Source organism: Trichogramma pretiosum, unplaced genomic scaffold (genome assembly GCF_000599845.2).
Source record: "Trichogramma pretiosum strain Unisexual culture from Peru unplaced genomic scaffold, Tpre_2.0 scaffold3, whole genome shotgun sequence".
Taxonomy (NCBI): Eukaryota; Metazoa; Arthropoda; class Insecta; order Hymenoptera; family Trichogrammatidae; genus Trichogramma; species Trichogramma pretiosum.
The window spans coordinates 3,326,414-3,351,394 of record NW_019641698.1 but is presented as its reverse complement, the minus strand read 5'-3'; the positions used below and the strand labels follow the sequence as shown (position 1 = coordinate 3,351,394).

Below are 24,981 nucleotides of genomic sequence, written 5' to 3'. Positions count from 1 at the left end.
CTGTTTTATCGACGCATTGAATCATATCACGATAAGTATAACACATTGAAGAGTTCCGCGTTTAGTCCACATGTCGCGTAAAGTTAGTGTTACGGATCGCAGCAGCAGGAGCCTTTTCACAACACTGGCAGCAGCAGCCTTGAATGACAACAACAATAGTATATTAGTCGCCCGATAAACAAGATGGCTCCGCAAAGTAGCGTGGAGGAGTTGATCACTTATTTTAAATCGCACAACAAAGTGCGTGAACAACAGAGTCATACTGCCAAAGTTCATAGTGTCGGTTGGAATTGCGACGGAAAACTTCTGGCATCGGGTTCATTCGACAAATGTGTTTGCATATTTTCACTGTCACCCGATCGTTTGGTAATTCTTAACCTATTTTATTTACTTTACAACCGGCTTTATTGATTTTCTCATTTTTCATGACTCAAAGTATAATTTGTTATGAGGTTGATGAAATTATTCATAATCTAACATTCTAAAATTAACATTTTTCTCAATTTTTTTAAAATTCTAGATTATATTTTCTTCGTTACTTGCAGTCAGTCTAACTCTTTAATGCTTGTGAAAAGTTACTATGTATTTTTTATTAACTCTATCATTATCAAGAATTTATGAATAATTTGATTATATTGTAGTAACTTAAAATTGAATTCGAAATTTTTTCAATTGCAGAAACAAGAAACTACATTCAGAGGTCATGGTGGAAGTGTAGACCAGTTATGTTGGCATGCATCAAATCCAGAACTTTTATCAACGGCTAGTGGTGACAAAACAGTAAGGATATGGGATACTAGAACTCAAAAAAGTACTGCAACTATTAGTACCAAAGGTGAAAACATCAATATTTCATGGTCTCCCGATGGCAACACTATAGCAGTTGGTAATAAAGAAGATCTTGTTACATTTATTGATGCTCGGGCTATGAAAATAAAACACGAAGAGCAATTCAATTTTGAAGTGAATGAAATATCTTGGAACAAAGATTCTGATACTTTTTATTTAACTAATGGTCAAGGTTGTGTGCATATTTTAAGTTACCCCAGTTTGGAACTACTACATGTTATTAAAGCTCATCCAGGAACATGTATTTGTATTGAATTCGATCCAACTGGTCGTTACTTTGCAACTGGTTCAGCAGATGCTTTGGTTTCTCTGTGGGATGCTGATGAATTGTGTTGCTTGAGAACTTTTTCTAGATTAGATTGGCCAGTTAGAACAATTTCATTTTCACATGATGGGAAATTATTAGCGGCTGCTTCTGAAGATTTAATTATAGATATTGGTGAAGTAGAAACTGGAGAAAAAGTTACTGATATTCCTGTAGAAGCTGCAACTTTTACAGTTGCTTGGCATCCCAAACAATATTTACTTGCATTTGCCTGTGATGATAAAGATAGTTATGATAGAAAACGAGATGCAGGTAGCTTAAAAGTGTTTGGATTTCCTAATGAAAATTAATTCTTGAATTTTCAATTTTGTAACTTGACATAAACATAACAAACTAAGTTTTAATCTTTGCACTAACAAATAATTTGTATAAATGAAAATTAAAACCTTAATGATAATTATAATATAATTTTTTTATAAGTATTTGAGAATGTAGTAAATCTTTGTTTTCATTATTTTAGTTACCATAGATACATAACCCTACAAATTCAATTGTCAAAAGTAAGAAAATGAACTAGCATTTGCATTTTTATTCTTATCTGTAATCTATATTGCCAATTTTTTTATAATGGCTTATTCAACTGATAAAGGAAGTAATTTTAAATTAAAATTTGCATTTTCGTCTGGTGATTCAAAATTTAATGAATCATTCATAAAACATAATAAAACCAGAATTTCAGTAAGCAACAAAATTTCTAATAAAGGAGATACTGTTTCTGAAAACAATTCAGAATTAGATTTGGATTTAGCTGAAGTTGAATCTGCGTACGAGGATTCTTGTTATTCCGAGCACTGTGATGAAGAATCAGTGCAGTCTGATGATAGCCAAAGTTCTTTTTCTAAAGAAACTCCATCTACAAAGCTAACGACATCTAAAACTCACATCCTGGAAAAACCTCAAAAATTAACTGACAAGTTCCCATCTACATCAAAATTATCCGATGATGAATTGACAGTTTTAGATAATAAAATAAAATGCCTAAATTTTCATGAAACGCCTTCAAGAAATGTTAAAGCTTCTTCTTCAAGAAAAAATATGAGTTTTACAAATGACGAAGTTATGAAAATTGAACGTGACAATGAAATTTTGTTAAAAAAAATCATTACTCAACATAAAGCACCAAAAACTAACATTCAGCAGATCAAACCAAGAGTAAGTAGTTCTGCAATCAACAGGAGGAGATTACAAAAAAAGATTGAAGAAGAAAATATGGTTGGTATAAGATGCAAGTAGGAGATTAATTCTAATTAATAAATACCTTATAAATCATATTTTTTCAGGTGCTTCTAAAAAGACTGCAAAGAGCTAAATCTTGTGTTCTTAATTCAAGTAGAATATCTGGATACAGAACCACTCAAATGTGACAATCTTACACAAATTATACTATATTTTCATATGTAATAAATGTAATTTTCTTAAAAACTTCAATATTTATAAATTATTTTTGACCTTTACACATTGAATAAGTTGAGATTGACTTTAAATGATCATTTAAAATAATAACACAGCTGCTTCAATTTTCATTATTTTTTTAATGTGTGCTTTCATTGGATATGAAAAAAAAAGTTGGATTGTAAATTAATACTTCAAACTTTTGAAGTACATTAAGTAATTTTTAAATATTTCCAAAATCACGAGGAAAAAAAGATTATTAAGTATTTGTTATCACAAACATTTAGTGCTTCACTCTTAGGACATTGTAATGAAAAATTTTCTAAGCAAAAATTTTTTGATCGGACAGGAACTCTTTTGCAGATGGTCATTCTTGGTTCGGTCTAACAATCCAAGGTTCAGTTGAATTTGGAGTCCATATTGAACTTAAAGACCGGAAAGGATCAAAACCCTCTTGTTCCTAGGAAATTAAAATTCATTTATATAAAAGTGTTTTACTCAATTCATAAAAAATTATATTATTTGTAAAATTACTTCAAGATTTATTTGAACGGGTCGAATTACAGGAGATTGGGCATAAGGCGCTGCTGGATCTCCCCAAGATGTGGACCACACTCTCTCAGGATTGTTGCCTGATGCACCGCTTCTTCCTTCTCCAACTGCCGCACGGGGATATTGAGGTTGCCAATTCGTGTCTACATTTGACCAGTTGTCTGGAACTAATTAAAATTTTATCTAAAAAATATGCACGATGAGAAATTGGAAGTAAAAAAAATTTTCGTTTACCTTGAAGAGATTCTGTTGCGTTTGATACATTTTCTGAAGTAAGTGATTGTGCTTGAAATTGAGATGATGGATTGTCGTTTATGTTATTAATGATACTATTGTCACGCCAAATATCATTAGTATTATTATCAGAGGCATTTTCTAGCTCAAAACGAGGTTCGTCTGCGTCGGTAAAATCGAATGGAATAAGTTCGGGTTCTGCCGCCTAATAAAAAATATACATTGATTTAATAAAATACTATACATTTTAAAATAGTAGTATTCCATGAATAAACTAACCGATAGAGAATTACAAGCATTTGAAAAATAATTATTCAATTGAGTACCATCTTGGGGAGGCACTAAATTCAATTGGCAGGAAATGCCATTTTTGTCACCAAGCAGAGATTTTGAATTAACTTGATTCCCGTTAAACAAAAATTCTTGAGGTGGATTTCGTTTCGTGAGACCATTTGTAAAAGGAACTTCAGTACCAAAACTCGTAGGACTCGAAATAGCATTTTTGTAAGATTGACTGACTTTTGTAAGATTGCAATTATTTGCAAAAGTATTAGAGTTATCTGGATTACGAGCAACTACATCACTGAATTTAGCTCTGTTCTCCCAACGTGATAGTGGAGGCAATGGAGCTAACGATGTTGGAGATGTAGTTGGTAATGCAAATGTGGCTGGCAATACAGACGTAACTGGCAATACAGATGCAGTTGGTACTATAGATGTAGATGACAATAGAGACGTAGCTGGTAATACAGCTGTAGCTGTAAATATAGATGTATTTGGTAAAACAGATGCAGTTGACTTCAATTCGTCTTTTTTTATCGATAATCCATTTGTTAAAGATGTTACAGATACTCGAGGCCCAATTTCCATTGGAGATTCGAGGTGAATCGATTTTTCAGAAATGACATCTTTGTTATCGTTTTTGGTTTGAGCTTTTTCTTGGTTTTTTTTGCTTGGCAATAGTTTATCTTTTTTCGATGGATTTGACTTTTGACGAGTAAGTTTACTGGCTGGCTCGGAAATAGGACGTGACACCGTACTAATTGTCGTTTGTTGTTGTGTTAGTTTGTTCGTGGAACGATTTGAATTTATTTTCCATTTGTTTTGATTTTCTGGACTGTCTTTTTTAAGATATTCACCATCGCCATTTAACTCGAAATTTTCTTTAAAATCTACTGTAGGCACAGGAGGAATTGAAGTTTGTGGCTTCGATTTTTTATTTGTATTTTTTTTCTGTCCCTTAACAAACTTTTCCCCGACATTTTCTGTATCCTATAGAGTAAAGTAAAGATAATTTAATAAAAATTTACTAAATTTTTAACACAAATCAATAGATAAAATAACACAAAAATACCTTAAAAGAAGCACGTTCATCTAGTAGTGAACATTCAGTCGTTATGGAAGACGTTTCTTCCTCTGAATTCTGAGGTCGAGACACTTGTTTCAATTTGGGTTTAGCTTTCGAGCCATTTTGACGCACTTCTGTCGACAGATTACGTTTATTAGAACTGGATACAGGACTGTTCTTAGCCCGAACTACTGGTTGTGAGTTCTTATCAGGTTCTTGCGATCGTCTACTGAGTGCGTTGCTTCGACCTTGTGAAGCTTGCGGCGATGATTTTTGTGTAGATGACTTATCAGCATTAGCTCCTATGAGGCGCAAGTCTAAAGTCGGTTGCAAAGGGCCAGGATGAGCTATAGCATTGAGAGCTTCTCGGAGGCGTCTGTCAGCTTCCATAGTTCCAAATGTCATAGCACCTCCGATTGTTATGAAACAAAGTATTGTTCCTAATAAGTTCATTGTCGGCTCCCACGTAGGTCGCGGAATCTTTTGACTGCATGCCTCGACGCGATTTGATGGTAAACTCGCCAACATTGGAACTCGTACGAGACCTGCCTCATCAGGTGCTAAACTCGTGTGAAGTTGCAGCTCACGTTCAACGTAGGCCAAGCTTAAATCTGACGTGTAGGTGATGTCAATTCGACGCGAAGTGTTGGGTTCGAGGCGAAAATGCTTGCAGTCAATCACATGAAAACCGTAGCCGCCGCAATCAATACCATTCACAGCAAAACCTGACACTTCGATAGGTAATTGACCAGTATTACGAGCTTGAAAGGAACGTCGAACTGTGAGGCTAGCTAATACCTCAGCTCCCTCAACATTTTCACAAGCTTTTAACTGCTGGTCAGTAAGCTCAAATAATAACGGTGCTTCGGAATCAGACTGTCGATTTTCGAATTTAAAATGTGCGTAAGCTCCTTGACCAACTAATCGTATCACCTCTAAGATCGTCATATTGTTGCGTAAATAAAGTAATGCAGATGAACTTGTATCTGCACTAGGGGTATAAGAAAGCCTCACATTCCTTGTTTCATTAGCTTTTAGAAGTAAAGGTAATGAATGGGCAGCTGAACCGATACCCCACTGCTCTTCAAATCTTTCTCTCTCCTCTAAAGCATCTTCACTGAGTTTAAATTCTCCTTGAACCGCGCCCGGACAATCAGGACAACCCGGTTTGAATCTACAAAATCAACATCAATATAATTGTATATTAAACTATAAATACAAGTTTTGTCACCTCGAGCCAACTTACGTATCAGGTAGAAATTGAAAAAGCCTCGAGCCTTGAGGATATGTCCAATCCATAACCAAGTGAACAATTAATACGTGCATTGTTGGATTGTGCAGAGTGATATTTTTGTACGTCGTATTTCCAACCTGAGTCAATGGAAAAGCAAGCACACTCTTATTTTTAGTTTCATCCATTCCAACTAAAAGACTCGGCCATGCTGGTTTCAAATCGACAGAAAATTTGTGTCCTCGAACTTCACTTGTATCTAATTGCATCGTAATGTTTTCCCAAGAATTAACGCTTGTAGTATTTGAAAATCGAGAATACAGAGTATTTAACAGGTTCAAATCAGAATCTCGGGTATGTGAGGGTAGGCTAATGGTGTTTAACCATTGTTTACCAGCTGTATAATAGATAAAAGTATCAACATCATTTAATCAAAATCATTCTGATCACACAATAAATTGAAACTCACCGCTACTATTCAAAGGTAATCCAATATAACAGTTATCATTACATGAGACTAAAGGATCAATCATAATAGAACCTATATAATTGTCTCCTTTAGAAATAACTGAGTTGGATGTTTCGTTTAGAGGAACATATTTTACTCTATCATCTTTGTTTAGCGAGGATACAAGTGTTACTTCCATAGGTTGTGCAAATGTTGAATGGACATTTACTTCCTGCAGACATACTGTACCCTACATACATTAAGTATAATTAATATATCATTTTATAAATCATTTTCATTAAAAAATATGATGAGTTTAAATGAAACATTTTTGAAAGTAAGTATAGCTCTGTTAATAGAAAATTGGCTAAATACTTACAGGAAAGCAATCTGTGAAAGTCAACGTTTGTACGGCTATTCTTCCATCAGCAACCCTCATATAAACAGGGATGGTTAATTTTTCATAATTTGTTTTTATGAAAACATCTCCAATGATCGCATCTTCTTCAACTTGAGGTGTGTTCACTTTTATTTTGAAAATAGCTAAATATCGTGGTTTTATGCTTTGCTGTAAATAAAAAAAAATCATGAAGTCATCAATGGAAAATAAATCCATATAAAACCTTCACAACTTACGTTTGATGTAACACTACATGAACTTATGTTGCGTACTCCTTTATTAAATAATGTAGTAGGTCCACTTTGACAGCCCATCAGTTCTAATACAGCACCGGGTATGTTTACTCCCCAACCATGAAGATCTATACTAACTGGATTTTGATTTTCAAGAGCAAATATACTTTCATTTTCTGTTCCGCTACTGATTGTACCGAAATTCAAGGTACCTTTGTCACTTTCTTTTTCACCAGGTATTATTTTATGTAACTTTCCATTATAACTTAATAATGGGATTTCTGTAGTCGAAACATTTGTTTGGATGAGTATTGAGGACTCTAATTGTAAATCGTCATGCAGTTTGTCGTTTTTCATGGCCAAAGTAAAAATATCATCTCTCTGACCAGATTTCAGAACCTTAGGGATAAAGTTACTTATCTGAAAGAAATACATTTTTAGAATTGTTAATATACTTTCTTTTAAAAAGAGTAATTTTTTTGATACAAGATAATTTAACATACTTTAAATAAAGGTGCGGCATCAGACGAGAGTGATACATTTGTAATAGCTAGAGGCAGTTTAAATTTATTAACAACGCTGAAATTTCGTGGTCGATTTGAATGTGGCGAACAGTAATGAGCAGCAGAAGTGTTCACTTCCAAGCCCCCTTGCAAAACTTCTACCACCCAGGGTATCGCAAGTTTTTGACTAGAACCACCCGGTCCAATTCCTTTGATTAATAATTTTCCTCTAAAATGTTTATCTTGTAATCCAGTTTTCCCTAGAATTATAATGAGTGAACCAACATTATCAATATCTTTATTTCAATAAATAAAAATTCTTACAATCATACACAAGCGTTCCGACAACCATTGGAGTTTCTGTTTCCCCTGGTATCACAATAGGTTCAAAATTTACTTTTAATGCTTTGGATGATGGAGTACTAACAATATTCTGAAAAAAGTCATTGTAGTTTTAAAAATGTACTTCATTAAAATAACCATCATTAATAACAATCTAAAAATAAAATTTACTTGAACTTTAATTGGTTTTTTGGCAGAATTTTTCAAAGCTATTTGATAAGTAGTTGGTGATTGATGAGATCCGCCCATGCCAAAATTTACTAATCCAGAGTTATCACCCCAATGAAGACCAGCTCCACTACTAACTTCAATTTCCACAGCCACAATCAGAACTTCTGCACTTTTATTACTCCTGAACCTAAAAAACATTTTTTAGAAAAAGAAGAATTTTAAATTTAAGTATAAGGTAAAATGCCAAGAGTTTATATATAAAATGAACCTTATACCTTATATATGCAGTATGGTTTTTTTCAGTGTATGCATTAAAATGTAACCTTATTATAGGTTTAGTTTGGTAAGGAAGAATTTCCCATAATTCACGAGGACCTTCTGTCTGTCCATTAGGAAGTCCCAAATCGAATTCTACACCACTACTGTATATTTCTGTAACCTGTTGAAAATCAATAGTAATTAAAATGCTTGAACTATTTTGGAAAACACTGAAATTTTAAAATTAAAAAAAAAGAACCATAATAAAAGTAAACTAAAGTTATAAAATTTCTCACCTGCATAGGCTCTGAATAAGGATTATGCATGTATATCAGAGGAGTAAATGATGCATTTATAGGTAGTTTCACACCTAAGACAGGTTGCAATCTGTAAGGACTACTCACGCTTGTACCTTTGACCTAAAAAATAAATGTAGTGAATATTTAATATATTGATATAAATTTTTTACTATAAGATAAAAATTTTACTTGGTATTTAAGTGTTCCATCTGACGTATGTATAAAGAGATAACTATCAATTTCTCCTTCTTCTCTGCCTAAAAATACTACACTAAATGTTGTATTACCTAATGGAGGTATTACCTATAATTTTAAACATTTCAATTAGTAGGAATGTATATAGAATTTGGGCCATGTTATTGTTAACTTACTTTATCTTGAAAAAAAGATGAGTGAAAATGTTGCGTGAGACCAGTGATTGAAGAGAGATGAATAGTACGATTATCATCTCTGTTAAATAATGTAACAGTTTGTTGATGTGGTACACCAAGTTGTCTGTTGAGTAATTTTACAAAATAATTAAATAAAATGAATCATTTACTGGATGTAAGAATATTTGATTGAAAATAAATGTTTAAAAATTACCTTTCTTTAAAATCAAGCACATTTGGTTCGAATTCAATATGTGCTAGTGAACTTTGAATACCATTTTCGTCAATAGCATCCCTGCATCATATAGTAAAATTAATTTAATTGTTTCATTATCTAGTTTAATGTTAATTTAATGCTTCATAGAATATAATTATTAAATTCAAGTATTATTCAATAACACATACATTTTCAAGAACTTACCCAGTTCCATGAACTGAATCACCAAAAGCCTGCAAGAAAAACAGTAATAATTAAAGAAGATAAAGTAGTAAAATGTTATTCATAAACTAAAGTTAAGTTAGAAAACATTTTTTTTATTTTGATATTCTTTTAAGAACCATCAATAAATATTCTTAAAATGGACTATTTACCTTATGTATTGACACTGGTAAGCTATCAAGAAGATACTGCACATCATTATCATCCTGGACAAATGCTGAAAAAGGATAACTGAATTAAAGAATTGTTCATAAACTATAAACACTTATAAATTATTAGTAGTATAATGATGAATTTAAGATAAAATTTTATTGACACAAAGACAAAGGAAGTCAGGAAAATTTTAATCAAAATAATATTGTCAACATTGTTGATGCATGAAAACAAAGAAAAAAAAGAATCATCATTTTTTCATTTTGATGTAAAAAATTGTACGAACTCACCATGATTTTGGCCGTGAAGGGTTGGGAGAATCCGGACGACGTTCGCCAGGAAAACAAAAATAAACAAACAAAGGCATCCTCGTGCTTGGATCATAATACGACGGAAAAATTCGGAGTGTGTCTCGTGACCGTGTGTGCAACTGCGGGCTCGTGGGGGCACGAGCGCGATTATTTTGTCGTCGAAGAATGGCAAATCGCCGTCAATCCGGGACTGCAGAGAGACGGAGCGAGGGCCTAGTGCGCGCAAGAAAAAGCCCTGGTCGCCGTTATCGATGATGGAACAGCAGCCGCGACGATGATCGCGATGCAGCTCTTCGCGCTGCAGCTATCCAAAGGTCAAACGCTGCAGCAGCGAGCGCTTTCGGCTGTGAGAGTTTGTTATTGTCCGAGCCAGTTTGATAATCGCACAGAGTGCCTAGCAGAACAACTGAGCCCGTCTATGTTTGGCCATAGCTTCTTCGGTCTCGTCTCTTCGTAAATCGCCGAAAACTCCTTTTTTCCGCGCTTGCTGATCTCTCCCTCTCTATGCGAATTTCTGCCCTCTATGACAATTTCGTCCCTAGCGGTTGGCCCTCTGACTGCGTGTGCCGTGTGTGTGTTGGGTATATGGCGCGATTCTCACTGGTCCGCAAGCACGTTGTTGTTGTTGTTCACGGAACTCGCTGCCTGTGATCGCTGCGCTGAGGGTATATCAAAATCACGCGATTAATGCTTATTAATATATACATGTATATATATGCGTTTATCCGCGTTTCATTTTGCACGCATTCATGTATATACGTGCTCATTGTATGTATATATACGTGGATGTACACGAGAGGTACACATAATAAAACACACACACTGATCGATCAGGCAGTCTCTACGGCAGAAAACACGCGCGAACCGCGACATGCACGCACACTCACATATAACCGCGAACCACACACAGAGTCTGACAGGCAGACAGACAGACACACAAACAAGACCAACGCACACTGACAGACGCACGAGAGGCAGGCACACTATTTAGGCGCGTTTGGAGTTTATCTTGACGGATGGTAATGTAAGGCAAGAATCACCCAGCAAACAAACGAAATTTCACAAACGGAATTATATCATTGCTGAGACGACGATGAGCGGAAGCTGCATAGATATAGAGAGACACACAAGCACGCACTCGCGCGTTTATACATGTATAGGTTGTTTTGTATTTCTCTATGTATGTACGTACAGAGAGCTCGCACGGCGCACAAATCAATCTACCTCATTGCATGCTGATGCATGCAGCCGACTCGCGCGTTATTATACAGCTGCAGGCAAGAGTCTCGAGTTTCGGAGTCGATCGTCCTACTCTTGTCTGTCGTCGAGCGCGCCTCGTCGCCTACCTATAGGCCGAACATTATACAATACACTAACATCAGACAGAGAGAGAAGAGCCGTCCGCGTGTGTGCAGAAACGCGCATTGGTGCACTGCCATGCATTTCCTCGAGTCAGACTTCCCCTTCCCTCCGACCCCCCTCCTTCCTCTCCACTTCGGCTGTGCGGTTGTGCCTGTGCGGCGGCGACCAGCAGCAGCGCAGAGCTGTATTATTTCGTACACGCTGCTGAATTCGCATTTTTGCACGGCCGCTAGCTGCGATTCGCGCGTGTACGAACAGGCAAGAAAAAGCTCACGTTGTGCGCGTGGATTGGATTCGCGAGTCGCCGCATCGCAAACTTTATAACAATTTACCTTTAATCTTTGAGTCCAAAGGTCGCTGCAAATGCGAAATTGTCTTTCCCGCGCGCAGGAACGCATCTCGCCTGCAATTCGTGGCACTGGCAGAATCGAGGTGCTTGTTGCCAATATGATTAGCCTATTTGCATAGATTTAATGTTAATCGTTGCAGCGATATCAAGAGCATTGAATTGAAAAAGTTTCACATCAGTAGATAACGCGCGAGTCTTCCGACACTAATGTATTCCGATCTATCTGTTTTCCTAACAAAACGAGTGTTCTACATCGAAACTTTTAATTACACTTTTAAAAAAGACGCTAATTATTGTGTAATTCTAATTTGTTTTTTAAAGCCTCCTATAATCGTAGCTAATTAACTTGAGGTACCGACGACACACCTACTGCGAAGATGTTTGCTTTATGACTTGACCCGAAAAAACCAAGAATTTGATCGATTGATTAAAATTTCAATAGATGAGCTAATTTGATAACAAATGAATCATATCGAAAAAATCATTGAATTTTTACGTTATCCAAGTAAAATCATGATTTAAATTTGTGCAGCACGTATGAATTATCGCACGAACATATAGGAGCAGGTCTTCAAAGAAATTGCCAATTTCCATCAAAACTTCTCTATTATATTGGAAGTAATGAGATTATTCGATCTGATTGAATTTTCAACTGAAATTGGTCATGGCACGTGATATTTCCTCTTAAGTTACGAGCAGAAATTTTTATTGCATAAATTTATTCGTTTCTGTACGTTCGCCTTCCCTCTTTCAACAAAAAAAAATTGCCGAATTTCCCCGCGATTCCAGCATAATCTGGAACATCTTTCTGATTTCAAAATTTTTAATCTAATTATAGATCAATTAAATTTTTAAAGCTCTCATTCGAATCATCTTTCAACGGAGAAGCCGGAAGTTGTTTGATTAAAAGGCGCGTGTGCAATAGCGGCAAACTTCAGGTAAATAAGCAATTGGCGAATGTTCAAGCGATCGCGAACTTCGCTCATAAGAGCGTGCGAGAAAGAAAAAGACGAGAAGAGCGTTTAAAGCGATTCTGAGTAAGCGACCAGGCCGGTAAGGTTATAAAGCTTAAATATCGAATGCGAAAAAGAAGCGCGCGCCGAGAGATTCGTCGTGTAAGAGCGTATTTAATCGGCTGAACTACGAGTCTCGTCTCTTTTTCTCTCGCTTTAAGCAACGAGCGCAGCTGGCCTGCCGACGACGACGACGACAAGAACATCGACCACCGAGTGGTACCAAAAACGACCAACGGGTGACTCGTTTCGAACGGAATTTCGGCAGTGAGATATACCCTGTTCTTCGGCTTAGGCAGAGCGAGTCGTTATCGTCTCCGGCGCAGTTCGTTTTCTTCCCTTTGACGTCGTATCTAAGCAATACCTCAAACAAGTGAGTTTCGTTCAGTATATAGCAAATTTTAATTTATCTAAGAATTGTTTCCTTATTCTTTCTTTCATCAAATGTCTACTAGTTCTAGGCTATAAAATATATGTGAGTTTCAAGAATGTTAAATTTTCGACATCAAACCATGTTATTCAACATTTATCGAATTATACCTTTCCATGTCTAATAAGTTATTAATTTGATTTGTTATTTTGTTGGCTAAATATTCCTTTCATCTATCGGCTCCGGTTTTTGTGGCACGTGTTTGCTTGCCACAAGCGTCTCAAATTAGTTCTACAGTACTCATTGTATTCTATCTAACTGATTTTGGCTTGACATCGACTAAATTTAATTTTAATAGTCGATATTTTGTGTGAATTGAAAGATTTGTGGTTAAATGCAAAACTCGATTTCTTGTTTCGCGCGCTTTCGTGCATATTTTCATAGTAGGCATCTCCATGTGTTTCTCACCTTCACGCATTATTTGTTAAGAATTGAATGAATGAGTGTTAAGTTTAGCCATATATATTTATTTTTAGGTATTATATCTGTTGAGGTTTAACTACTGCATATAATTTTTTTATCTATCTATGCTACTATAGTTTAAAATCTTCCTCTTATGCATAACCTGTATAGTTGACTTGAAATGCCAAGAATACAACAATATTGGTACATGTTAAATATCATTTTCAATCGTATGATTATGTTATTTGCAGACTCAAAATGAGTAACGATCCAGAGCGTGCTGACACTACTGATTTTGAATCTGTTGAAGAAGATGATGATAAAGCTGTAAAGCAATCTAAGCAGCGTCAAGAATTCTTGCAAGCATTAGCAGATGGTATCAATCACTTCAATGTTGAGGTAATATATTTAGATATACTGTTGTTCATTATTTTTAACAATAGTTAACATAATTTTCTTTCATTTTATGTTTATTAGTTACCAGCTCCAGTTAAACGAAGGGTAAAAGCACTGAAACAATTACAATTGAAAACTATAAATCTCGAAGCTGAGTTTTATGAAGAGGTACATGCTCTTGAGTGCAAATATGCTCAAAAATATTCCCAATATTACCAGGAAAGAAGCAATATTGTTTCTGGAGAAAAAGAACCAACTGATGAAGAATGTGTTTGGGAAAGTGACGAAGATGAAGAGGAAGATCTTAGCAAAGACATGAAAGATAAAGTTCAGATTGAAGTAAAAGAAGAATCCAAAAACGAAAAAAATGGGTAGGTATTTGTTTGAAAAGAGAAAATAATTTTACTTGCATCAAGTTGCTCTTGTGCTCAATCGCATATTTGAATACAATTATTTAAGAATCTCAAAAAGATTTATTGCTTATAATTCCAAAAACTTTAGAATACATCTTTTAAATGAAAATTTTTTGAATGATATTTTCAGAACTGTTGACGAGAACATCAAAGGTATCCCAGATTTCTGGCTGACCATTTTTAAGAATGTGAGCATGCTTTCTGATATGGTCCAAGAACATGACGAACCTATTTTGAAACATCTTTATGATATCACAGTTATATTTTTAGAAAAAGACCCAATGGTAAATTTTTATTACATTTTATCTATGATTTTATAAATATCAAGTGCCAATCCTAAATATACTTGAAATTGATTTTATTTTTCAGGGCTTCGTTTTGGAATTTCATTTCTCACCAAATGAATACTTTTCAAACTCAGTTTTAACAAAGGAGTATCAAATGAAATGTGCTCCAGAAGAAAATGATCCCTTCAGTTTCGAAGGTCCAGAAATTTACAAATGCAAGGTAACTTAAAAAAAATTTGGAGTCGCTTTATGTTGAATTCAAGTTATTGCAGTCACTTACGTAAATTCTGTTACTTTAACAAAAATCAAAAAATTATCAAAATAGCCTTATTCAAAACTTGTTTCACAAATATTTTTGAGTATTTGACCCGTTGGAAAATCAGCCATATAAAGATTATACATAATCTCTATTAAGAACTTGGTTCTAAAAAGTATTCTGTTTTAGGGATGCACAATTGATTGGAAGAAAGGCAAAAATGTCACAGTTAAAACGATCAAAAAAAATCAGAAACACAAGTCACGTGGTTCCATGCGCACAGTAACAAAAACAGTGCAAAATGATTCATTCTTCAACTTCTTTTCTCCGACACCTGGTAAGTCTTGAAGAAAAAAAATGAAACTGTTAATATCTGTTAATAATGTTAGTTTTGGCTACATATTTATTTTTTAATTTACAGTTCCTGATGATCCTGATGTAGAACTGGATGATGAAACACAGTTGATGCTCACATCTGATTTTGAGATTGGTCACTACATTAGAGAACGAGTTGTGCCTAGGGCAGTTTTATATTTCACTGGTAAGAAGTCTTTCGAAAAAAGGCAGACGTCTTAATTGTCATTTGTTAATAAATATATGAATATAACGAACTTTTAAATTATAGGCGAAGCTCTGGAAGATGAGGATGATGATTATGATGAGGATGAGGACGAAGATGATGATGATGTAGATGATGATGATGAGGATGAAGATGATGAAGATGGACCTAAAAACTTTGGACCAAAAGGCAAGATAGACATGAAAAACCAGGAAGCTCCTGAATGTAGACAACAATAAAACGGTCCTTGATTATAAAATTAATAAATTTATTTAATTTTTATTAACACAAGACAGAACTGCGTGGTCAATGAACGACTAAACTTCATCTACATCTGCATCTAAGATTAAAATGCTCTGCAATGGATCAGGTTTTACCGATGAATTTACGCCTTCAATCAATTAAAAAAGATATTTTAGAACAACAAGAGGATTTCAATTAAGAGCATCATATCTTAAATGATATCAAACAATCAAAAAACTGGATCACACCTATTGATATTCATCCCTTTGATCTGTGAAGTTCAAGTGATAGTGACGTTTTCGTCTTTTTATTATGAAAAATATATCATAATCAATTTTTCGAATCCCTTATCATATTATTGTTACATTTGTATACAAACAAAAACTTTTTGCCCGACTTATGAGAACGTTATTGTCTTAATAAATTTTTGGTACTGTTGTAAACATTTTTAATATAATTAGAAAAAAAGTGACTGTTGAAAATAAAAATCTATGTACTTGCAACAATTTTTCTACAATAAAAGTAAATACGTTTTTATTTTTTTCATATGATTATTACTTTATTTTCCCCGATCTTCCATTGTTTAACATGAAAAATAAAGCAAACGAATTATGATCCTAAAAGCTTTATTGATAAATGAATTGAACGTGTAATTTTCGTGTTGAATTTAGTAGTCTGAGGATTATAATATTCCAACTCAATAAAATTACAATTGATCTTCATTAATTCACGTTTTTCAATCAAATAATGTGACAATCATAGCTACCATTTATTACATGCGTTTGAATATTTACAGCACATTTATTTAACATATTTCTAATTTTCACAATGAACTTACAATAGCACCTGTACTCTAGACATGAATAAGAAGTATTCATATGTGCGCGCGAGCAATTTATCTCACTCTTCAGCTAAGACTATTAACAGTGTAGAAGGATGCAGCAGTGAACGCGAAACAGTGACAGCAAGGTGGTAGCTTGACAAACATCACTTTATACCTACACACTCGCGAATTATTTACTTGATGAGCGTCTGTGAGATCGTATAAAAAGTGTTGATGGTGAATAACGAGGCGTAACATTCGATAATGCGTAGCGATAGTGCTTATTATTTTTTGAGATATCTCTGCGGTATTTTGTCGACTCTGTCGCAGTGTGTGGTAAAAAATGCCGGAGTCAACAAGTGGTCAGCTAAAACATTTTCATAATTGCCAAATTTTGCGCGATGGCAAAATCCTTACGGAAGATTTGTGGGTGAGGGATGGCATAATAATTGATCCGGAAAAAATCTTTTATGACGAAAAAATTGAGCCCGATGTTAAGATCGACTGCAATGGATGTTTGATATCTCCAGGCTTTATTGACGTGCAAATAAATGGTGAGTTACCTTGACACACAAAAATAATGTTAAACATTTCAAGTTGACTCAGCTTTAATAAAAAAACATTGCCCTTGGACTACAGGTGGTTTTGGAATTGACTTTTCTCACAATGTGGATAAGGTAGAACAGGGAGTAACAAATGTTGCAAAAAAACTACTTGCATATGGAGTTACTTCATTTTGTCCAACTTTGGTGACTTCACCAGTAGAAACTTATAAAAAAATTCTTCCAAAAATAAAAAGAACAAGTGGAGGTGATGATGGAGCAGCTATTTTAGGTGTTCATGTTGAGGGACCTTTCTTGAATCCTCTGAAAAAAGGAGCTCATCCAGAGTCATGTATTCAGAAATTTGAAAAAGTTAGTATTACTTCATTTACCTAATTAAAATCTTTTAAAAAATTGATCATCTTTTTATTATTTGTTTAAGGGTTTTCAATCACTTCTTGATGTCTATGGAAGTCTTGAAAATATATGCTACATAACATTAGCACCAGAATTAGAAAATGCTATTGATGTAATTAAAGAATTAGAAAAAAGAAATATTAAAATATCTGTTGGTAAGCAAGACTTTAAACTTCTTTGATTTAAACACTTATTACTAATTATGTATTCTTTTAAATGTTTGATTATTTGCTGCATGATTCATTCAATATTTAGGTCATTCTGCAAGTGATTTGAAGCAAGGGGAAGAAGCAGTAAAAAATGGAGCCTCATTTATCACTCATTTATTCAATGCAATGCTTCCAGTAATATGTTTGTTTAACTTGATTTAATGATCTTATGTAATAGCTTTTAATAAATTTTTTTCTTTGAAATTTTAGTTTCATCATAGAGATCCTGGGTTAGTAGGATTACTCGCATCTGATCAGATACCAAAAGAAAAGTCTATACACTATGGGATTATTGCTGATGGTGTACACACACATCCAGCTGCTTTGAGAATAGCTCATCGAACACATCCAGAAGGTTACATAGAAAACAAATGAAATATTTAAATTACTAATTTGTTCTAAACTACAAAGATATTTATTCAAATAGGTTTGGTGCTTGTAACTGATGCCATTTCAGCACTTGGTTTACAAGATGGTGTGCATCAATTAGGCCAATTTGATATAGAGATTCGAGAAAGTCGTGCCTACATTGCTGACACTAATACTTTATGTGGAAGCATTGCTGACATGGCCGAATGTGTACGGTTCTTCAAAAAATCTACAGGTAATTTAACAGACCATTTTATTCCTGAAAAAATGTTTCATCAGTTCATAAAAATTATTTATATGAACTGTGAAGCAAAAAAAACTTTTAAAAATGTATTATTAATTTTAAATTTTAAGAAAAAAGTGTCTGAAAAATATTATAAATTTTGTACAGGTTGCTCAGTAGTAGAGGCTTTAGAAGCTGCCACACTTCATCCTGCTAGATTCTTAGGCATACAAAGTCACAAAGGAGTTCTGAATTTTGGAGCCCAAGCTGATTTTGTATTTCTTGACAAAGATTTACATGTTATTTCTACATGGATTTCTGGCCATTGTGTACACAAGGCTTGAAAATATTGTTAATATTTACCCGAGTCTATTTATTATGTTTAAGAGATTTTTTATTTTTTATGAAATAATTCAGGCTGTGAAAATTTGCGTAGCCAAGTTTTTAATTATGCATGCTTACCATAAATGATATTAATAGTTAAAGTATATTTTTAATACTCTCAATTATTAACTTTTATATAAATATACAAGACAGACGCCTTTTTGTCCATGTTGCATTTTGTCTATGCAATAAAGTAAATTTAATATTTTAAACTGCTTACAATTTTATGAGTGCCAATTACATTAATGAAAATCATCATGAAACATCAAATTATTTGTATGTTTACAAAACCAGTTATTTTGGTTTCTACAGCAACGAATAAATATAAAGAAAGATGCACGTTTTTACGCGTATCGTAGTATAATACACAACTTTTTTTACGAAAGAAATGAATTACAACATTAGCATTCAAGCGCAAGTATCTAATTTTTAAAATGTATAATAAGTAAACTTAAAAAATAGAAAAATATAGCGTTAAATGTGCATGATGTAAGTATATCGGCACATAAATAAATGACCTCGTCGAGCGCGAAGAAAAACGTGTTTAACATACTGCATCTTTCAAGTTGCAAATGTAAGGTGAATGTCGAATACCAAACGTATGAGCGGGCGGCACGTCTAAGATTACCTACAAAAATAAAATAACCAGATTAGTTTAACTGGATACGGTCGTTGGCGTACGGTTAATTAATTTATCGCCTACTTTTTCGGGACAATGGGCCCCCGGGCCCGGGGTCTGATGGCTGCTGTCGGTGCCGTGAGGCTGGAAACGCGCGCTCATGCTGTAGGCCGGACTCTTGGAGCGAATCGCGTCAGCTTTGATGGATTCGTAGGAGCCCGGCCCGGGCACCAGAACTCGATCGTCGGTGAACACTTTTTGACGTCCACTGATGGAGAATGCCGGCGCCGTTTTGATGTTGCTCTCCTTCGTCCCGCCCAGCAAGGCCGATGGAATATTGTACACGTTTGGAGCTACGGTCAAAGTCAATGCGTTATCGGAGTTCTTGACATATTTTTCTGTTCGATATTAATAGTCAGACAGGATAGTCCTATTTGGTAAGTAAATTTTGAGCTTTGATTCGGAGTAAATTTCAATCACATCTGTTTTTTCTTCTAACTATTGATTTAGTTTGTATTATATTAAAATATTTTTTCACATAATTGCAATTCAACTGATTCAAATTTTTAAGTGTGATATTACTTTCGAATAGCTATAAACTACTTCATATAAACTACTTCGAATAGCTATAAACTACAAAAGTATTTCAACGAACGACTGTGTATTTATCTACTAAGCTATAAATTACGGTGAAGAACGTGCAATAAATGATTTCATTCTAAGTATAAAATCTAATTTAACATTTAAATCACATTTTTGATATTGCAAATGTTTTTTCAAAGAAAATAATGAAATAAATTATTAAATAATTCTAAATCGCCAAAAAATGAACGTTTCTGACTTGAATTGGTTATAAGTTCTGAATTCCATTCAATTCTGCTTGATGAAAATTTCTTATTTATTTCATGCACTTACCGAAGTTATTGTCCACCAGAAATTTCGAGTAAATTATAAATTAATTGAGGAGCGCGCTCCCACTAGCAAGTATGACAGAGAGAGCTGCGGCGTACGCTTCCTCATATACATCGCAATTGAGTTTTTAATAAAAATACAGACTAGACTAATATTTACCGGGTTCAGAATCGAATTCGTCGGTCCTAATCTTACTGCAATGTGGTGCGGTAGTACGATCGAAAGTGTTCGATCTACATAGGACGGGCACTGCTATTTGATGCAATATTATTTATAACGATTTTAAGAATTTTATAAAATTATAAAATCTTTCTGGATCTAGTGAAAATTACCTGGAACATCGTTAGACTTTGTCGATGATTGTTTTCCGCTCAAGCTATATTCTGGGCCTTTATTCAAATCGACTTTTTCAGGGTAGTATTGGCCTGGTCCTTAAATTTATGATTATCATTAAGAGAATTCAAAATTACAATCTTCATACTTTTTTACTACTTCTATATTATTTTACCCGGAGTTATGTCGAATTTTTCAGTAGAAGTTCGACATCCAAAGCTGTACTTCGGGCTTACACCAGATGAATATTTTTCCGGAAAATACTCTCCAGGAGCTTTAATCATTATTGGTTCATTATAAATGAAAATTACCACTAATACTTTTAAAATCTATAGGCAATGGCTTACCTGGTTTATCATCAACAGCTGTTTTATTAATATATTTACCAGCTAAACTGTATTCAGGCCCTTTAGATAAATTTACTTTTTCAGGGCTATAAGAGCCTGGAGCTATAGCATATAAATAAAAGTTGTTTTACTTTGTATTTATTCAACGATTTCTAATCAATTATTCATGAATGTACCTGGTGTGTCATTTTTTTTTTGATCAAGGGATCGATGCCCAAAACTGTATTCTGGTCCTTTTCCGAGATTTACTCTTTCCGAAAAATATGTGCCTGGAGCTAAATGAAAAAAAATGTAAAAAAATTGTAAGAAGAAAATAATAGACTATATTATTTACCTGGTACATCATTAGGTTTATCTAATGTGGTTTTTGATCCAAAACTAAACTGAGGACTTTGATTAGTTGTATTTTTTTCCGGTGAATATGTTCCTGGGGCTTAACAAAAATCGAAATCAATTTGAGAATTATTAAATTTATGAAGAAGAACGTTACCTGGTACATCATTGAATTTTTCAATGCATCTTTTTTTTCCTATCGTAAATTCAGACCCTTTGTCAAGATTAACTTTTTCAGGATAATATGTACCAGGAGCTAATGATTTTTATACCATTTATAACACAAAAGATTGAATTATTGAATCATTTGTCAGTCGAAAACATTAATATTTTAAAATCTATACCTGGTGTATCGTCTATCTTATTAATAGATGTTCGACGACCAAAACTGTATCTCGGACTACAATCGAGTTCTCCCAACGAGGGTGAATAAGTACCTGGTGCTAAAAAAAATATATACTTTTGAAGTACTGGCATAATTTTGGATTTTTTAAAAAATCGACTTTTTAAATTTTTGAATACTTTCAAAAATGACATCCTAATATTTAAAGTTAAAGGTCTGAATAAACTGTGATACTTTACAGGGTATATTACCACCCACTTGATACAAGTATTTTGTAACATGTGACAGCAAAGATTTATTTTGTTACTAGTAATTTTCCGTACCTGGAGAATCTTCAATTTTGTCCAACGGTTTAGTGCCTCCAAAGCTATATTCTGGTAATTTATTAAAATGAAATTTTTCGGGATAATAGGCTCCTGGTGCTATAAAATATTAAAGAATGTGGATAAAAAATATACGTCATTTGTAAATTCAATTGTCCATTTAACTAGATAGTTAATTTAGCGAAAAATATGATCAAGCAAAAACTAAGGTTTCCTTTGAATCAATTCTATCACTATCATTAAAGAATTCAATGCTAACATGAAAAATATTGCGGTGAAAATATTACGTGTCATTGATTGAAGCAGTGATATTAGAAATACATATACAAAAAGCTCTACTAGTGCACATACTTTAAAAATGGTATAAACTCCTACATCTTGTTAGATTCAATTATTGTTGTTTTAATTTCTTAAAAATGAAAATTGATGATTTTATTCATGTATTGGTATAAACAAATGTGATTGAACACTTTTTCAAACATCAATTTATATGTACTTAACAAATCCACTCACCGGGAGTATGATCGACTTTTTCGGTTTGCGTTTTAATACCAAAAGAAAATTTTGGCGAAGTATCGGCAATCATTTTTTCGGCTTTTTGCGGATCGTAATCACCCGGGGCAGGAGTAATTTCAATTTTTCCAGTCTTTGTTCGTCCATGCAACGAAACCGATGGTGCAGCATCTTTTCCTAACAAAACAAACGCCCCGAAAATTAATCTTGCTCTGAAATCCTGTCAAAGGTCATCGCATCGAAAATCTTCGTGACATACGAAGATTTAACAGCATTTACGATTAATGTTGGAGTGGAGGTATGCCATGGGCAAAGGAATGTTCGAGCATGTTCACGTTGCGTTCGTTTGATCGATAACTAGAGTATCTTGTTGCATGCGACTGTTAAAATGCTTCTACTGTTACGGAAATTTCATAGGTAGATAATTTTTTAAATGGTTGTAATATTCAAATTGATTTAAATATTATTTAGCTTGCTCGAATCGACGAAGGATTTTGGAATTAAGCTATTTATTACCTTTCGAACTTAGACCAGAAACATTGTATTGTCCTGGTCCTGGTCCTGGACTATCATTTTTGTTTGAGTGCCTAAAATATTAAATATAACATTGCCAATTACAATATAATGTTATATTTTTTCATTATGATTTTACAAAAAAATGTAATAACCTGCTTCCAAACGAAAAGGCTGGGGCTCTACCCTTTTTCGAATCTGTCATCGTTTTACCTACGAAAAAAATTTCGATTGCAATTGTTATAAAATAAATTGAGCAAGAAATAAGCAGCAGAATATTAACGTTACCAGTCAAAGGCGGTAGAGCAACGCATGCCGGACCCGGAGTAACAAATTCCGCGGCGATTGGGCCTCGTCTCTTGGTGGGTGTCCAGGGCCTCTGAGTCAAGCCACCCATGCTCCGTTAAGAACTACCAGGACCGAACGATGATCACTGCACTCGATGCGCACTGCAACTGATGATCTTTCTCGGGCACTAATGGATTGAGAGAGAAAAAAATACTTATTCTTAGTTGATCCAGCGTGGGTGGATACTGCCATTTATTGCTAATCTTTATCGGTCCTTATATTGAAGCCAAACGCAATTCTACGAAGGGGACCATGAGAATTGTTGGCGGCCTCAAAGCGACACATTCGTCAATTGGCTGACGCACCTTTCAACAGCGTTGATCGTGACGAATGTATCGAACAATTAATTATCACATCGAACTAATGCTCATCCGCGTTTGTGAAATGTACAATATTTTGATGTATTTGTACATAAATGAAAAAAACTTGAATAATTGTGCAGGAGTTATTTATATAATATTATAAAATAATCATTTAAGCAATGAGGCCCAGCTTTTATTACAATCAACTCAATTATCTACGTGTAACGTTAAGTAATAAGTAAAAATGGGGGCTGAATAATAGAGCTACAAAAATTCAATAGTATTATTGAAAAAACATGAGAGTAAAAATTATTTATAAGCAACTGCAATGTATGCAGAGCTGTGTTTTAGACCGATCGAGATTAGCTGTCAAACTTCTCATACCTAGATTGTCAACGAAATGAAAATACATTTTTTTTAAGGCAGTATAGACACTCTCAATGACGCATTGCGACAAGAATGAATTAAACTAATAGCAAAAATAATTATTTTAGTTAAAAAATGTATCCTTAATAAATTAAAATTTATGATAAATTGAACAAATTATCTACTCTTTTGTGTAACATGCAGCAAAGAATAATAGTAATTTGTATAAATTTACATGTAAAAATTAGTCGGTTTCAATTGTTCTTAGACCAAAAGAATTCGTATTTTTTTCGAATGAATATATGCACGTTCTTGAACTCGACGGTCGACTGAACATCGCAATACCTTTACACGAACATACGATGAAAATTGATCCACTACACGTTAACTTTCTGGCTCGACTATTGGCGGAAACGCAGCTGCGCAGACCATTTTAACCCGTAAATGTGTAAAAAGCCGATTTTGTGCATGCATTTTCAAACTTATGAGTATTATAAAAAACGTTAAATTTTTTCTTGAAAATTAAATGTCAGGGGTTTTTGAGTGGGCTAAAATTAAGTCATCATATTTATTTTGAGGTTTTCAAGATATTTTTATTCACTCATTATTGACGTTACAAAAGAAATATAGGAAACAAAACAGCACACAAAAGATATATTTTTTGCCAAACATTGAGATAAGTGATCTTAATCCTCGCAATTCGAAAGTATAGATTTTTCGACGAACCGGCTTTCTTAAGCATCATCGAAACACGATCATATCATTGTAAATTATTATTATTATTTTGCTTAATTTGCATGAAAAATAACTAACAAAATAAACACAATTTCAGAAATTGTGAAAAAATAATGTTGCTAATTAAAAATTTGAATGATTTTAAAAAATTAGAACTTGTCAATCATGCAAGTTAGTACTGTATAATTTACATTGTACTAATACTGTATAATAGTGTATAATTGTTGTAATTTTTTCATCTTAGAGTTTAATCGCGACTCGTGGAATAACAAGAGGTGCGGGTGATAAATAGAAACAGGAGTTGCGCTCCGGTAATTACAATAATGCTGTTGCGCGATGACCTCATAATAAATAGAAAACAATCGTACATCAAAGAATTGAAAATCAGAATCGAATACTATGGAGCCTCAAGTTTGAGAAACCTCATTTATCTGTTGCCATTTGAATTAGATCTTTTT

The 24,981-nt window shown here is 34.0% G+C and overlaps 6 protein-coding genes across 11 annotated transcripts; 4 read left to right on the top strand and 2 right to left on the bottom strand.

Moving 5' to 3' along the window:
• Positions 1-8: 8 nt before the first annotated feature.
• On the top strand, positions 9-1,596 carry LOC106650867 (THO complex subunit 3). The gene is made up of 2 exons (XM_014369104.2): positions 9-366; positions 679-1,596. Exons 1-2 carry the CDS (start codon positions 184-186, stop codon positions 1,462-1,464), a joined length of 969 nt encoding a protein of 322 aa, XP_014224590.1. The 5' UTR covers positions 9-183; the 3' UTR covers positions 1,465-1,596.
• Positions 1,597-1,732: 136 nt separating this feature from the next.
• LOC106650868 lies at positions 1,733-2,602 on the top strand. The gene is made up of 2 exons (XM_014369105.2): positions 1,733-2,386; positions 2,455-2,602. Exons 1-2 carry the CDS (start codon positions 1,742-1,744, stop codon positions 2,536-2,538), a joined length of 729 nt encoding a protein of 242 aa, XP_014224591.1. The 5' UTR covers positions 1,733-1,741; the 3' UTR covers positions 2,539-2,602.
• An 84-nt stretch (positions 2,603-2,686) lies between these two features.
• On the bottom strand, positions 2,687-11,261 carry LOC106650963 (transmembrane protein 131). Of its 5 annotated transcripts, none has more exons than XM_014369271.2 (21): positions 11,052-11,261; positions 9,839-10,518; positions 9,548-9,612; positions 9,378-9,406; positions 9,171-9,251; positions 8,957-9,080; positions 8,775-8,888; positions 8,583-8,705; positions 8,304-8,467; positions 8,029-8,215; positions 7,840-7,948; positions 7,516-7,775; positions 7,016-7,432; positions 6,759-6,947; positions 6,401-6,629; positions 5,947-6,328; positions 4,707-5,874; positions 3,632-4,624; positions 3,353-3,557; positions 3,101-3,285; positions 2,687-3,026 (listed from the first exon to the last, which is right to left on the bottom strand). In XM_014369271.2, the coding sequence occupies exons 2-21, from the start codon at positions 9,930-9,932 to the stop codon at positions 2,934-2,936; spliced, it is 5,211 nt and encodes a 1,736-aa protein (XP_014224757.1). In that variant the 5' UTR covers positions 9,933-10,518; positions 11,052-11,261; the 3' UTR covers positions 2,687-2,933. The 5 variants fall into 5 exon arrangements, with proteins under 5 accessions (XP_014224757.1, XP_023318147.1, XP_014224756.1 ...); XM_023462379.1 differs by having other exon boundaries at positions 9,839-10,513; XM_014369270.2 differs by having other exon boundaries at positions 11,084-11,261.
• Positions 11,262-12,575: 1,314 nt separating this feature from the next.
• Positions 12,576-15,753, top strand: LOC106650821 (nucleosome assembly protein 1-like 1-B). Of its 2 annotated transcripts, none has more exons than XM_014369039.2 (8): positions 12,576-12,956; positions 13,667-13,814; positions 13,893-14,182; positions 14,355-14,508; positions 14,594-14,731; positions 14,957-15,104; positions 15,189-15,308; positions 15,393-15,753. In XM_014369039.2, exons 2-8 carry the CDS (start codon positions 13,674-13,676, stop codon positions 15,563-15,565), a joined length of 1,164 nt encoding a protein of 387 aa, XP_014224525.1. In that variant the 5' UTR covers positions 12,576-12,956; positions 13,667-13,673; the 3' UTR covers positions 15,566-15,753. The 2 variants fall into 2 exon arrangements, with proteins under 2 accessions (XP_014224525.1, XP_023318183.1); XM_023462415.1 differs by lacking the exon at positions 12,576-12,956 and adding an exon at positions 12,991-13,058.
• A 749-nt stretch (positions 15,754-16,502) lies between these two features.
• LOC106650837 (N-acetylglucosamine-6-phosphate deacetylase) lies at positions 16,503-18,748 on the top strand. Its single transcript, XM_014369062.2, has 7 exons — positions 16,503-16,946; positions 17,032-17,306; positions 17,377-17,506; positions 17,607-17,695; positions 17,771-17,915; positions 17,988-18,164; positions 18,321-18,748. Exons 1-7 carry the CDS (start codon positions 16,736-16,738, stop codon positions 18,494-18,496), a joined length of 1,203 nt encoding a protein of 400 aa, XP_014224548.1. The 5' UTR covers positions 16,503-16,735; the 3' UTR covers positions 18,497-18,748.
• On the bottom strand, positions 18,701-24,111 carry LOC106650836 (nucleoporin NSP1-like). Its single transcript, XM_014369061.1, has 16 exons — positions 24,024-24,111; positions 23,061-23,247; positions 22,928-22,985; positions 22,776-22,846; positions 22,260-22,436; positions 21,747-21,845; positions 21,425-21,523; positions 21,238-21,336; positions 21,082-21,180; positions 20,924-21,022; positions 20,748-20,849; positions 20,576-20,674; positions 20,400-20,498; positions 20,227-20,319; positions 19,240-19,508; positions 18,701-19,164 (listed from the first exon to the last, which is right to left on the bottom strand). The coding sequence occupies exons 2-16, from the start codon at positions 23,167-23,169 to the stop codon at positions 19,081-19,083; spliced, it is 1,656 nt and encodes a 551-aa protein (XP_014224547.1). The 5' UTR covers positions 23,170-23,247; positions 24,024-24,111; the 3' UTR covers positions 18,701-19,080.
• Between the last annotated feature and the right edge of the window lie 870 nt (positions 24,112-24,981).